General features: G+C 36.1%; 1 protein-coding gene across 1 annotated transcript; it reads left to right on the top strand.

Annotated features, from left to right (window-relative positions):
• Positions 1 to 11,028: 11,028 nt before the first annotated feature.
• Positions 11,029 to 14,157, top strand: LOC131043556 (protein LIFEGUARD 4). The gene is made up of 4 exons (XM_057976775.2): positions 11,029 to 11,508; positions 11,878 to 11,991; positions 12,120 to 12,277; positions 13,701 to 14,157. Exons 1-4 carry the CDS (start codon positions 11,244 to 11,246, stop codon positions 13,905 to 13,907), a joined length of 744 nt encoding a protein of 247 aa, XP_057832758.1. The 5' UTR covers positions 11,029 to 11,243; the 3' UTR covers positions 13,908 to 14,157.
• Positions 14,158 to 14,806: the final 649 nt, after the last annotated feature.

Raw genomic sequence — 14,806 nt, 5'->3', positions numbered from 1 at the left:
ATGGTATCCAAAATAAAAGAAACCTACCTTCCTGAAGACTATGAAGTCCAACTTCACAGGAAAAGACAAAATTTGAGACAAAAAGACTTAGATGTCAGTAGCTACACTGAGGAGTTTCAAAAACTGTGCATGAGATCCAGAGTAGTAGAGGATGAGAGCATAAAAGTGGCAAGGTACTTGAATGGGTTGAGGTGGAACATCCAGGAAGAGATGAGCTTGTTATGCCCACAAACAGTACACAAGTGTTATCAACTAGCACTTAAGGTGGAAGAGAAAAGTAGGAGAAAGCAAGAACAAAATAACATAGGAAGAGGTAGGGGAAGAGATGGTAGAGGCCATAGAGGCAGTTTTGGGGGAAGGAGCATAGATCAACGATCCCAGAGAGAGTCTAAACTTATAGAGCAAAGTGGGAATTCTCAAAGAAAACCCAACTATAGGGTAGGGGATCAAGCAACCCGAGTAGGGGTAGATCTAATGGACCAGGGAGAGGGTCCTACTTCTCAAGCATGAAGTGCTATAACTGTCAAAAGTTGGGCCACCCTGCCTATAGATGCCCAGAGAAGCCTAGTTCATCCTATGGTGGTGAGAAGAGGGTAAATTATGTTCAGGAAGATGGAGGTAATACCAGAACTTCAGCATTGAACCTAGCTTCAGAAGATGGTGAGAGTGTTAATGAAGAAGCAACACAGTACAGAGGTCTCACAGAGAAGAGAATTGTTCAGGATTAAGTGTAAAATCATGGAAAAGGCGTGTAAGGTGATCATAGATTCAGGATCCACAGATAACATCATATCAGAGGAAGTAGTAAGTAAATTGAAACTACCTAGGATACAACACAAGGAGCCATACAAGGTCACATGGTTAAATAAGGGACAACATGTGTTAGTAAATGAGCAAGCCTTGGTAGATTTCCACATAGGTGGATATACAGATAGGATCCTATGTGACATCCTTCTGATGGATGCTTGCCACCTACTGTTGGGTAGACCATGGTAATTTGACAGAAAAGCACAACATGATGAGGAAAGAAACTCCTACTCATTTTAGAAAGATGGAGTAACCCATCAGATTCAATCCCTCAATGAAGAAGGAGAGAGCAGCAACAAAGTGCCTAACATCTTATTAGTGAATGAGAAAGAATTCATTAAAACATTAGAAGAAGGTGAAGGAGTGGGATTTGCACTCATAGTGAAACCCAAGGAAGAAAAGGTAGAAAAGAAAGTTGAGATACCATATGAGGTGCAGCAAATCCTTGATAACTTCAAAGAAATAATCAGTGATGGTACACCTGTAGCCTTACCACCTCCTAGAGCCATTAGCCATCAGATTGATTTCATACTTGGAGCCTCATTACCCAATAAGGCAGCCTATAAGATGACCCCTAAACCAAATGAAGAGGTAGGAAGACAAATACAAGAACTCTTAGACCAAGGGCTGATTACGAAGAGCATTAGTCCTTGTGCAGTACCTACAGTGTTGGCACCTAAGAAGGGTGGAACATGGAGACTTTGCACAGATTAAACAAGATCGCCATCAGATATAGATTTCCCATACCCAGGATAGAGGATTTGATGGATTGTTTGGAGGGTGCACAGTATTTCAGTAAGATTGAATTGAAGAGTGGTTACCATCAGATAAGAATCAAAGAGGGTGATGAATGGAAGACAGCTTTCAAAATGAATGAGGGTCTCTATGAGTGGCTTGTCATGCCATTTGGACTCTCTAATGCTCCCAGCACATTCATGAGACTCATGAATGAAGTTTTACATGATTTTATTGGCAAGTTTGTTGTTGTGTATTTAGATGATATTCTTATTTTCAGTAAAACTAAGGAAGAGCATCTGAAGCATTTAGCTATTGTTTTGAGGAAGTTATCTGATGAACAACTAACCATTAATCTAGAAAAATATGATTTTATGAAGCAAGAATTGGTCTATCTTGGTTTTGTTGTATCAGGAAGCAATCTGAAAATGGGTCAATCTAAAGTTGCAGCAATAACCAATTGGCTAACTCCTAAGAAAGCCAGTGATGTGAGAAGCTTCCATGGTTTAGCACAATTTTACAGGAAATTCATCAGGGGATTCAGTGAGATTTGTGCCCCTATGTTAGACACCATCAAAGGAGGTGTAAAGGTAAAATTTAAGTGGATAGATGCAGCCAATAAGGGGTTTGAATTATTGAAAACTAAAGTAGCTACTCAACCAGTGCTCATTTTACCTAGTTTTGATAAGCTTTTTACTATTGAATGTGATGCTAGTAATATTGTTGTAGGAGTTGTTTTAAGTCAAGACAATAGACCAGTTGCATTCTTTAGTGAGAAGTTGAATGATGCCAAGAAAAAGTACTCTTCCTATGATTTAGAACTCTATGCATTAGTACAGGCACTTAGGAAATGGAGACACTATCTTCTTCCTAAAGAGTTTGTTGTATACACAAATAATCAGGCACTAAGTTTCTTGAACTCACAGGATAAACTGAATCATAGGCATGTTAAATGGGTAGAGTACTTGCAAGCTTAAACTTTTCCTCTTAAGCATAAGAGGGGTCAGTTGAATAAAGTAGCAGATGCTATGAGATTCAAGTACAGAGCATTGGTATTGATAGTTTTAAAGATATGTATCCTACTGATGATGTTTTGCTGAAGCTTATAAAGTTTGTCAAGAATTTGAGAATCATTTACATGGTGCATATGCTGATTTCACTTTGCAGGATGGTTTGTTATTCAGGGGTGGACAGTTATGTGTTCCAAAGGGTTCTATGAGAGAGAACCTCATTCAGGAGAAGCACAATGGGTGCTTAAGTGGACATTTCGGTCTCAACAAGACCTTAGAGTTGGTTCAAAGGTTCTATTATTGGCCTAAGATGTAGAAAGACATCCGGACATATGTTGAGCAGTGTTTGGTATGTCAAAAAGAAAAAGGTAATTCCTCCAATGCTGGTTTATATCAGCCTCTTCCCATTCCACATAGGCCTTGGGATTGCATTAGTATGGATTTTGTGGTAGGATTACCTAGAACTCAAGCAGGATTTGATAGCATCTTTGTAGTAGTTGACAGATTTAGCAAAATGGCTCATTTTATTCCTTATAAGACAACACATGATGCAAGTCATATTGCTTACTTATTTTTCAAAGAAGTTGTTAGAATACATGGTTTGCCTACTAGCATTGTTTCACATAGGGATGTTAAGTTTCTTGGTCATTTCTGGAAAACATTGTGGAAAAGATTGGGTACTAATCTCTCTTTTGGTTCAGCTTGTCATCCACAAACTGATGGCCAAACTAAAGTTGTGAACAAGTCTCTTGGAAACATGCTTAGGTTCTTGACAAAGGAATATGGGCAGAGTTGGGATCAGCTCATTCATCAAGCAGAATATGCCTACAATGATAGTGTCAACCGGTCTACAAGTAAAAGTCCTTTTGAAGTTGTTTATGGTATGCATCCAAGGGGTATAATGGAGTTGAGGGATATCACTAACTTGCAGCCTAAGAGTGGAACAACAGATGACATGGCTCAATCCATGAAGGAGGTTCATGAGCAAGTGAGAAAGGCTCTTCAAGATACCTCCCAAAAAGTCAAGGCAAGAGTGGATGCTACAAAGAGAGATGTTCAGTTTTCCATAGGAGATTATGTGATGGTTCATTTGAACAAGGCAAGGCTACAAAAGGGAGTTCCAAGCAAACTTCACATGAGGAGAATAGGTCCTTGCAAAATCTTGGCTAAGTATGGGTCTAATGCTTACAAAGTTGATTTGCCTATTGATGTTTCTTTGTCTCCCATTTTTTAAGTTGTAGATTTAATTGCTTTTAAAGGGCAGCCACTTGAGGAGATTCAAAGAGTTTTAGATGTTGCACAATCCCTTTCTGATCTATCTCTCCCTTCTCTTTCTATTCCCCAAGCAGAACAGGTTCTAGACTCCAGGATTCTCAAGATGACAAGGATCACACCTATATGGAGCATCTAATCAAATGGAAGGATAAGCCTTTCTCAGAGGCCACATGGATACCTGAAATTGACTTTCAGAAGTTTGGCATCCCTTTTTCTCTGCTGCCTCAAGGAGTCACATGACTTCTTTGTTTTTGGGGGAGTATGCTGCAGGAGCACCTAGTTGAGTAAAACACTCCTTTTTGAGTATTTTATGATTTCATGTTTGTAATGTCTCATGTTAGGTTTATAATGTTGTTTTAGGTTGTTATGTGTCTTGTCTAGTGGTTTTGATCTCATTTTGGGCTCAAGAGGTCAAGTTTTGCCTTTTAGGCTTTGAGTTGTGAATTTTTGGCAAAAATATGCAAAATTGCCTTAGAGGTCTCCAAATGTTTTCCAAAGCATTGAAACCTATTTACTAAGTGTTTTTAAGCATTTCTAAGGTGTTTAAATGAGTTGATGAGGTTGGGTTGTCAAAAATGTCTTTTGGAGCAAGAAATGTTGTCATTTGGGCTTGTAAAAGTTGTCATTTTGTTACTTTTCTTGCAAAATGAAGTTGTGGAAGCCTCATGTCCATACTAGGGCTTGATAACCAACTGGAAAAACTATAAAAGGCCTTCCTTTTCCTTGAGAAAGGTTGTTGATTGTATGAACAAGAGAATCCTAATAGAAATCATGAAATTTTGGCTTTTATCACTGTTTTTTCCTTCCTTGGAGTAATAGTCCATATTGTAGCACTCTTGTCCATATTGTACCTTCTAGGAAGTGTTCCTATTGATTGATCAATGCTCCTCAAGTGATCATTGTACTAGTTTTTCTTTTGCAAGTTGGTAAAATATAATTTCTTTCATTCTGTGTGCTCACTGCCCTGTCAAGGGTTTGGGGTTGGAAAATGCCACAACTTGACTAATCTAGGCCTAGGTTCCCACCAAAATGGATTGGGTCAAGTTGATTTATGCATGTAAATTGTGTATATATTCCTTGTTGAGCCAGAACTATGGTTGGAGGACAAATTTGAGTGAAGATTAGACAAGTTTTGGAACTTGACTAATACCCTTCTTGAAAACTCAAATTCTTGTAATCAAATGTATTGAAGTGTTAAAGTTGCCAAGAAAGGAGTCTGAGAAGTGTTACAAGTTAGCTTGATTCAACTTCAATAATTGACATGTTTTTAATTTGCAAGTTTTATCAATATTTGTATTTAGCAGAAATTTCACGGTTTGTGATTAGTTTTTGTCAAAATGCTCAAGGAATGCCTCAAGAGCATTATCCAAGCCTTGTAACTGTGAAGGCAATGTAATAGGAAGATTCATTATAGTTTTGCAAACCTCATTGAGGTATATTTCCAGTTCAAACTCCTTGCTATGCAGGTCCAAAGATGTAGCAGCAGTTGACTGGTAAAAGGGCAGTGGTTTAACAGTGACAGTGGCATTTTCACTTCTATTTTCAGTTTGTGCACCATGTGTTTGGACTAATGCCTGCAGGACAGTCCTCCATGATATGGAAGAAGGTATACTTTAGGTTGGAAGCTTTATTAGTGGAGTGGCAATGGTTTCCCAATGTGGTTGGGTCTAAACCCTACCAAACCCTACAAAAGTGCCACAAATAGTGGGCAGTCCTCATTTTGCATTAACAGTGGCCTACACCATGAAAATACATTAGCATATACCTATAAAACACCATCCAAATCAATTTTTTTGGAATAACTACCCATCATTGGGTTGGGTGAGCAAAAAGGTGCCAATTAGGCCTCCACGGGATACAAGCCTTTTGACTGCACAACACACACTTTTCAAGAACCCGATTGGCTTGGGTTTGGTAGAACTTGAAGAACCTAAAGTTAGCTATCTAGGGACATTGAAGGACAACCATCCACCTTCTTGACAGTATGACAGAGACATTTGTGGTTTGAAGTGTAGCGAAGGGCTTGAGTAGGAAGACCAAAAATGCTTAATTACCCCAAGATTACACAAGGTCAAAAATAATACTTTTGCTTGGGTTCCTAGACCACTTGGAGGTGTTTGTAATGAAAAAGAACAATCAGAATAACATCCAAGGGACAGAGGAATGTGTAGGAAATTTGTAATGGTTGGATATAGCCAAAAGTGGATGAGCAATGGGATGAGCCCACTCAAGAAGGGAGTTTGTTTGGCAAGTGATGCACGACTTGCTTGGCATTGAAACCATAAGAATGATTTTGCAAACATATACAATAGCCTCAAACAAGTCTTTGGGAAACAAATTGAACCATTAGTCTTAAAACATCCTTGTTGAGCACTTACCTAGCAAGCTCCCTATCAGGTGGTGAAGTGGGAACCCCCCAGAGGGATGGATTAAGGAAAATTTTGATGGAGCTTCGAAAGGTAACTTGGGTGACTCAGGGGCAGGGGTGGTTTTTAGAGATTGGAAAGGTAATATTTTAGCTATGGTTGTGCAAAGGTTGGATAGGAGAAAAAATAATGAGGCGGAAGTACAGGCAACCCTATTGGTGATTGAATGGGGTCTAAAGTTTTGTTTTTCTAATTTCCACCTGAAAGGAGGTTCACTCATTACAAACACAATAATCAAAGGGGAGACACAAGCTTGGAAGTTAGATAATTATGTGAAAAAAGGTTAAAAATGATTTAAATTTTTTTAACAACATCAAAGTCTCTCATGTTCGAAGAACAGAGAATGAGGTGGCGGATGTGTTGTTGAAATGGGCCACATCTTTTGAGGTGGAAAAGGCTATTCACTTTGAAGATTTTTTAAATCTTGTGAATGAGGATGATGTGGAGGCAACTTTTTAATGTGGTTGTACATCCTAGATAATGGAAACTACAAAGTTGGAAGGTGGTGGACATGCTTACTGGCATGGTGTGTGGTGGATTGAATGTCGACTCAGTAGGAATAAATGTTTTAAACTAATGAGGACAGTGCTTTAATGTACATGCATTTATGAGTAGAGCTTTTGATGGAGTGGGTTGGCAGATGGCCTTTGAAATGGTGGTGAAGTGTTGAGTGCCTCAGCTTTCTTAATACGGCTTCTTTGTGTTCTGTTGTGTGCTTCTCTTTCAGCATTTCAATTGTCTTTTTACAGAGACTGTTAGAAAAGCGGAGTGTGTGAGAGTGCAAAGGTGGTGGCACTGTAGTCGTGAAGGATGTGGAGGCTAGTTTCACATTTAAAACTGAGAGGTGGTTGGTTCCTTTTGTTGAGTGAGTCTTAGATAGAAGGCTGAAAGGCCTCTTTCATTTCAAGGACAAGAGGTTAATTTATGCAATGAAGTTGCTATTGGGGGAGGAAATTAATCATATCAACCATCGATATCGGATGAACATGGATATTTATTCACTAATGGCGACATGGGGTTTGGAATTTGAAGCCTCTGTGGATGTTGTTAAAGAGGTTATGAGGGATCTGGTACCAGAGGAGTATCTGGGAAGGATGGATTCCATCTTTGAATGGGCAGTGTCTGGTGATAGGTGTGGTGTGTCTGATGGAGTCAATGATGATGCTTTTGATGGGAATGTGTCATTTGTAAGATGGCGGGAGGGAGATTTGAAAGAGAGGTTTTGGGCATTGGTGTGGCATGGGTGGAAGCTTCAAAGACCTTTGTGGAGTTGATGTGCGTGGAAGTGGATCTGAGAGAAGTAATGGAGGAGCCCAAGCGAGAGGTGGGGCACAAGTTGCGGCCAAGAAAGCGGAAGATTGAAGCAGACGATGGTTATGCCAGGTTATGTGAGGGCTCCACTTGAATACTTATTGGTTTTTTTAATCCATTTTGTATGTCTCGGTTAGGCAGTACTTTGTTCTAGTTTCTTTAAAACTGGTTCTATAATTTCCTTGAGTCATGTTTCGGTGTTTGTATTTGAGCATAGTTGAGCTCATTTTGGTGTATGTTTGGAAACTTTGGGGGAGGTATCTGTCTTGCAGACTTGTTGTAAGGGTAGATGATGTTTTCTGATGGTTTTGTGATGAATTGTAAACGTTTAATTTAATTAATAAAATCATAATATATATATATATATATATATATATATATATAATTTTAAACTAACAACAATTCAACATTATAATAATTAAGAATTACAACAAATATTTTTATTACAATATTAAGAAGGCAAGTACACTAGTCGCTATTTGTTCATTATTCTACTTAAAAATTTATTATATTCTTAAATTGTAATTAATATTAAATTATTATTAATATATGATTATATTATTATGTTTAATATATTATTGTTTTTATATTACTAAATTATAATTATTATGTGCTTATTTTATATTCCTTCTTATCTTTATTATTGAGAAAAAAGTGGACTTTATGTAGGGATATTAGATTAAGATCAAGTCTAGAATTTGACAGTCACCTTGCGTGTCATATGAAATTTGTATGACGGTTTGGTCATTTCAATGCCTTTCAATAGACGTTTAAAAAAAATATTAGTTGTCAAAAAAATATTTAATTAACAATAAATAGAAAAATCTTAAATTAACTAAGTTTCTAAATTGATACCAAAAACTCATATATAAGAATCATATATATTACATATTAATGTTAAATAATAATAAGTTAATAATTACTTAAGATAAATATCAAAATCTCAAATTTGATTTATTATGACAAGTTTCTAAATTCACAATTTTATTTAAAATATTAAAAAATTAAATTGACTAAGTTTGTAAATTCATATAAGAAAATATAAACTATTCTAAAAGTTTATGGTAAAATCTTTTAAAAATTAGAAACAACTATATCTTATCATTTCAAAATATAAACAAGTTTCTAAATTTGCATTTAAGACTTTTTTTTTTTTTTGGTCGGTAATAAGATTATTTTATTAAGTGACCCGGGTATTGTCCTGGTCCGAACCAGTAGGGGTTACAATTAGGGAGCCCCCTCCCCAAAAAAGTCATCTCCTTCATGAGATGAAGATACAAAGCTAGTACTACCCCCATTTCCCTTTTTATCCTTTTTCCATTTAACTTCAATTCACCCCTCCTCCTTCGCCTCCTTCAATAACTTCATATTTATATTTTCTAGTAAATCTGTTTCCCTGGTAACCGGGTGTGATTGCTCCCAAAGTTGCCCACCAACTTGCCTTGAGCCACCTTCAGCCAAAGAGTTAACCACCGAGGCATGCCCTGTCACCCTATCTGTCTGGATAGAAAACCCCCCAGAGTAAGATTGCCTACACACCAAGCCATCAACAACTTCAGGCATGCCCTGTTTAAGAGTAGTTTCGCTCTCCATGTTGCCCAAAGCATTCTTAACAATGCCCTCCATACCCTTCTTGGCATCCTGAATCTCTACCACTGTATCCACCGTGTATAATAGAGGAGACACATCCTTCCACCAAGAAGTCGGTCGATCCACCTTGGCCCTTTCACACGACGATGCATTATGCCCAACACTAAAACATCTCCGACACCTAAATGGAACCCCTTCATAGTCCACAGGTTGCTTCCAACTCCCTTTCGAGGTAGTAATTGAAATCTCAGTAGGGAGATCCTGAGATATATCCATCTCAACTAAAATACGAGAAAAGGGAATGCGCAAAAGATTTAAAGAACCTTCATTAGTCATAATAAACTTACTCAAAGAGTTACCCACCACCTCAAAGTAAGAATCAAACCAAAATTGCATTGGAAGGTTAGGCAGTCTGATCCAAAGAGGGGTGCGATCAAAAGATTCTGAAAGGGGGTTGAAAGTTGGATGCCATGGTTTCAACATCAAAGGTTGGCTTTCCTCCCAACACCATTGACCTCCACTCAGAACCTTATTCCTATCAGCCTCGGATTTAAAAACCACAATGAAAAAACCCTTCGCGTGAGGGTAAATCTACATATACTCATCCACCAAGGGTTCCCAATGCATTGAAATCCACTTATGTAAATCTCCAAGACTTGGCCAAAGACCTCTGAACTGCCCAATCAGCCCCAAATCTTAGAAAACCTTTTCATTATGCTCAACCTCCTTTTCCACTGCTTCTGGCAGACAAATATTGACTGGTTTAGATGACTGAACATGAGCCAAAGAGGAAGAAATCGAAAAAGCCAAACCATTAGACGACGGAGCATTACAAGGCAAAGATTGAAAACCCCCACGATCCATTGCCTCACACATCTTTTAGGCCAAGCTATCACCATCCCTAGTCGATGCCCTAGAAACATCATCCATTCTATGCCCTCGCTGCAGATTAGTTCTACCGCACCCATACTTTTCCAGCGTGCCATTTCCCTGGTCAACGAAGTGTCGGTTACTTGCAACATTGCGTGGTCTCTACTCCTGCCATAGTCCACCCTGCTTTTTGCCAAATCCGAAACCCCTGCCTGCGCCAACACCCACCGATTTGTTATGGGCACCACCGCCAAATCCACCCCTTCTCACCACATTCACCCAGCTCGGGGCATGCTAATAATGCCTACCATACCCGACAGCCGCAGTCGGGAAAACCCTACCCCCAAAGGCCCGTAGCGCCATATGATATAATGTGTTTTACATTTAAGACAATTTTAATAAAAATGTTTAAAACTAAATTTACTAAGATTGTAAATTCATATAAGAAAATTAAAAATTGTTTTAAAAATTTATATTAAAATATTTTAAAAATTAGAAACAATTATATCCTCTCATTTTATAATATTCTAAATAAATTTGAATTTTTATAATAAACATTTTAAAATAATATATATTAATATTATAAATTAGAATACTATATTACTTATAATAAATATGTCATATACAGTTTATAAAAATATAGCAAGTCAATCTATATGGTCCAATAAATTTTTAAGCTATCATATAAGGTCCAAAAGTGGGAAACCCGCCATAAGTTAACTGATTGCTTGGTAAAGATTTTCAAAAGTGGAAAACTGCCATAAGTTAACTGATTGCTTGGTAAAGATAGACAAATTGATTGATCAATTAAACTCGCATTGAATCCACATGAAAAAGAAGTGAAGATATAATTAGCATTAAATAATTAAAAAATAATTAATTGAAGGAATCACAAGAAAAAATAAATAAATACCAAGAAAAAAAAAACAGCGAGCGCCTACACAATGAATCAGCATGCCAAAAACATGCAGCAGAGTAAAAAAAAGAAAATTAAAACAAACAAAAAAACCCTATCCATAAAAATAATAATAATAAGGGAGCAAAGACCAATAAGGCAAGCAAATTTGTTTATATTCTTTCCTTAACGCCGCGCCTATTCTCTGAAACCCCCTCTGCACGCTGTAAATTCCTCTGCAATACTTTTCTTCCCTCCATAAAAAGATCTTCAAAATCTCTCTGTTATGCTTTTCTTGTGTTGAAATCATTGAACACAGTGACAATGGAGGACAAGAACAGGCCACAGTCATCTGGAGATCTCGAGAGCGGAGGAGGAGGAAGGGCTCTTTATCCAGACCAGCCTGTATACGAAACCCCACTGAGGTGGGCCTTCATAAGAAAAATATACACAATTCTGAGCCTTCAGTTGCTTCTCACCATTGCTGTGGCCGCTGTCATGGTTTTTGTTCACCCGATTGCTCATTTCTTTGTCTCCACTGCAGCAGGTCTTGCAGTATACATAATACTCATCATTTGCGCCCTAGTCTGTAAGTAAACCATGATTTTGTTATCTTCTTCATTACAAATATTTCTCAGCATTTTCGCCCTAATTTGTAAGCAAACAATTATCTCGTAATCTACTGCGTTATACATATTTCTCAGAATTTTCGCCCTAATCTGTAAGTAAACCATTATTTTGTAATCTACTACATCATACATATTTCTCATTATTTTGCCCCTAATCTGTAATTAAACAATTATCTTTTAATCTGCTGCATTATACATATTTCTCATCATTTTCGCCCTAATCTGTAAGTAAACCATTATTTTATAACCTACTGCATTATAGATATTTCTTAGCATTTTCGCCCTAATCTGTAAGTAAACCATGATTTTTTCTTATTCTTTGTTTGCAGTGTTATGCCCTCTGTCCTTTTACGCGCAGACGCACCCTGTAAATCTTATTCTTCTGGCCCTTTTTACGCTTTGCATCAGCTTTTCTGTTGGATTGACTTGTGCTTTCACCAGCGGTAAGGGTTTTGTTTGGGGTTTGTTCTTCTTGTGTTCTTGGCCGGCTTTTAGCTGTTTTTTTTTAATTGTTAATATGTGGGGAAAGAAATTGATGGCTATCTTTTGGGTTTTTCAATTTCTTTTACAGGAAAAGTGATACTTGAGTCAGCGATTTTAACCGCTGTGGTTGTGGTGAGTCTGACGTTATATACATTCTGGGCTGTAAGGAGAGGCCATGATTTCAGTTTTCTGGGGCCCTTTCTCTTTGCTGGATTGACGGTGCTTCTGGTTTTCATATTAATTCAGGTACCTTTATGTGCCCTTAAAATAATCAAGGTTAAAAAAAGTATAAAGCTGTGGAAAATATATTATTTCTACAGTTTGACTGGCTGTGGAAAATACCTCTTATTAGTTTATCTTATAAATTTACAGAAACACAATCAAATTTAAGAACAATTCATACTGAAATTAATTAACAGAAAAGAAAAATCTCCTTGACTGAAATCGTAATTTTAACAAATATGTTAGTGATGGACAGGCAGCTAACAAACAAATATCACTTATCTAGAAATCTGCTAGTAATTTTAACAAACAAGCATCACATCACTTATCTAGAAATCTTATCTGGAAATCTGCCAGTGATAGACAGGGATTTGTGATTCACAAAGCAGTTTCCAAATAAGGTGGTAAGGTAATTTGTACCATTTTTTTTTTTTTTTATTGATAGATTTTTCAAGTTGTCAATGTCTAAGTGACAAAGACATCTAAAAGTAATGCTGAATTTGAGAATAAGTTATCAATATTTAATCTCAGTTGAGATCAAGATCAAAGAGATTTTATTCATAAAATTAACAATTAATTAACATGTTTTTTATACTATTTATTCTTTAGAAGGTACTTACAATTATCTTACAAATTAATTATCTTTACTATATCGATTAATTGATAAATCTTAAATCAAAGTCAATTCAATATCTCAACTTTACACATAATATACAAAGAAATCTAATGACATCCCTTTCTTACAATTTTTCCCTTTCTTACAATTTTTTAAATTTTTTTGTAACTTTTTCTAGTTTAATATACAAAAGAAATCTAATGACATCCCTTTCTTACTACTTTTTAAACTTTTTTGTAACTTTTTCTAGTTTATTATTAGTATTATTTAAATTTAATTTGTTTTTTAGGATTATCAATATCATATATGACACGAGCATGTTAAAGTGATTTTTAAGTGAATTCTATTGTAGGTTATCTTTCCATTAGGAAAATTGTCCTTCGATATTATTTAGTGGTTACATTATTTATGATATTGGCAATTTGATTAGAGGGTATTTATATGATGAATATGTTTGGGGTGCAATATCCTTGTACTTGGACATAACCAATCTATTCATGTCATTGCTCACACTCCTCAGTGAAGCACAAGATTAGTTAAAAAGATTTAGTGACAACAATTTTAATTGTAAAGAGAATGTTCTAGGTTGGGATAATATATGTAAATATTTCACGGTGTAAATTTGAGAAGCATATATTTGAGAGCCAAAAGAGAGTAATCAAATACATGGTTTTAGTGTTTCCATTTAATTTTGTTTGTATGATACAAGGGATTATAAATTACCAAATAAATCATAAGGGTTCCATTCTAATGTTTAGTCTTGAAAATTAGGAGTATTCCTAAGATATTTCAAATGTTTCTCATTTAATTTTTAAGTGAATTTTATTGCAGGTTATCTTTCCATTAGGAAAATTGTCCAAGATGATATATGGGGGATTGGCTTCAATATTATTCAGCGGTTATATTATTTATGATACTGACAATTTGATTAAACGGTATTCATACGATGAATATGTTTGGGCTGCAATATCCTTGTACTTGGACATAATCAACCTATTCGTGTCATTGCTCACACTCCTTAGTGAAGCACAAGATTAGTAGGAAACATTTAGTGGCAACAAATTTAATTGTAAAGAGAATGTTGTGGGGTGCGATGATATGTACATGTTTCATCGTGTAAATTTGAGAAGCATATGTTTGAGAGCCAAAAGAGAGTAATCAAATACATGTTTTTAGTGTTTTCATTTAATTTTGTTTGTATAATGCGAGGGATTATAAATTACCAAATAAATCATAAGGGTTTCATTCTAATGTTTGTTATGAAAATTAGAGGAGTATTCCTAAGATATTTCAAATGTTTCTCATTTAATTTTTCCAATACAATGGAAGCAAATTTTGAGTTGTTTAATTTTTGGTGAAGCTTTTGTTTTAGTCAATGCATGTGCTTAGCTCTTACTGTTCTTTTGCAAAGGCATTTTTGTTAAAATATTTACGATCACAAGGGACATGAAGTTATGTTTCAAATGCTCACCAACAAATGAATTTCGAAGACAATTCACTATTGCAACCTACATTAGTTATTCTATTAATATTCATATATGAATGGAAATACGATTCATATATGGTCATTAACTTACAACAGAGTGGAAACATGAAACATAGTATAAACAAGCGATAGAACAAAGACAATGTTTCTTTGGAGAACACCCTAATAGTTTAAAAATTTCTAGGAATATTTTGTTATAAGTGCCCCATTCACTATCTTAAGTATCCCTACAAGTATTGAAATGTCTCAATGGCCAATTGGAGCTTTCACAACAATTTATACAACTTTGCACTTGGTCCCAACATTGCAAACCATAAACTCTAATTCTTTCTATTAACATGTACGGTTCTAACAACATTTGTAGGCTTCTAGTTGTGCTAACTCTTGGAATTTGTGTTTACAATAGATATAAGGTTTTTCCACCCTTCCATGGCATTAAGACAGTGAAGAG

This window comes from Cryptomeria japonica, chromosome 2, assembly GCF_030272615.1.
Source record: "Cryptomeria japonica chromosome 2, Sugi_1.0, whole genome shotgun sequence".
NCBI classification, from domain to species: domain Eukaryota; kingdom Viridiplantae; phylum Streptophyta; class Pinopsida; order Cupressales; family Cupressaceae; genus Cryptomeria; species Cryptomeria japonica.
This window is presented reverse-complemented; position numbering and strand designations above follow the sequence as displayed.

Excerpts from the sequence above, each read along its gene's own strand:
- LOC131043556 (XM_057976775.2), top strand. The coding sequence starts at position 11,244 with ATGGAGGACAAGAACAGGCCACAGTCATCTGGAGATCTCGAGAGCGGA. Across the intron at positions 11,509-11,877 it reads CATCATTTGCGCCCTAGTCT|TGTTATGCCCTCTGTCCTTT; the intron begins GTAAGTAAACCA and ends CTTTGTTTGCAG. Across the intron at positions 11,992-12,119 it reads GACTTGTGCTTTCACCAGCG|GAAAAGTGATACTTGAGTCA; the intron begins GTAAGGGTTTTG and ends TTTCTTTTACAG.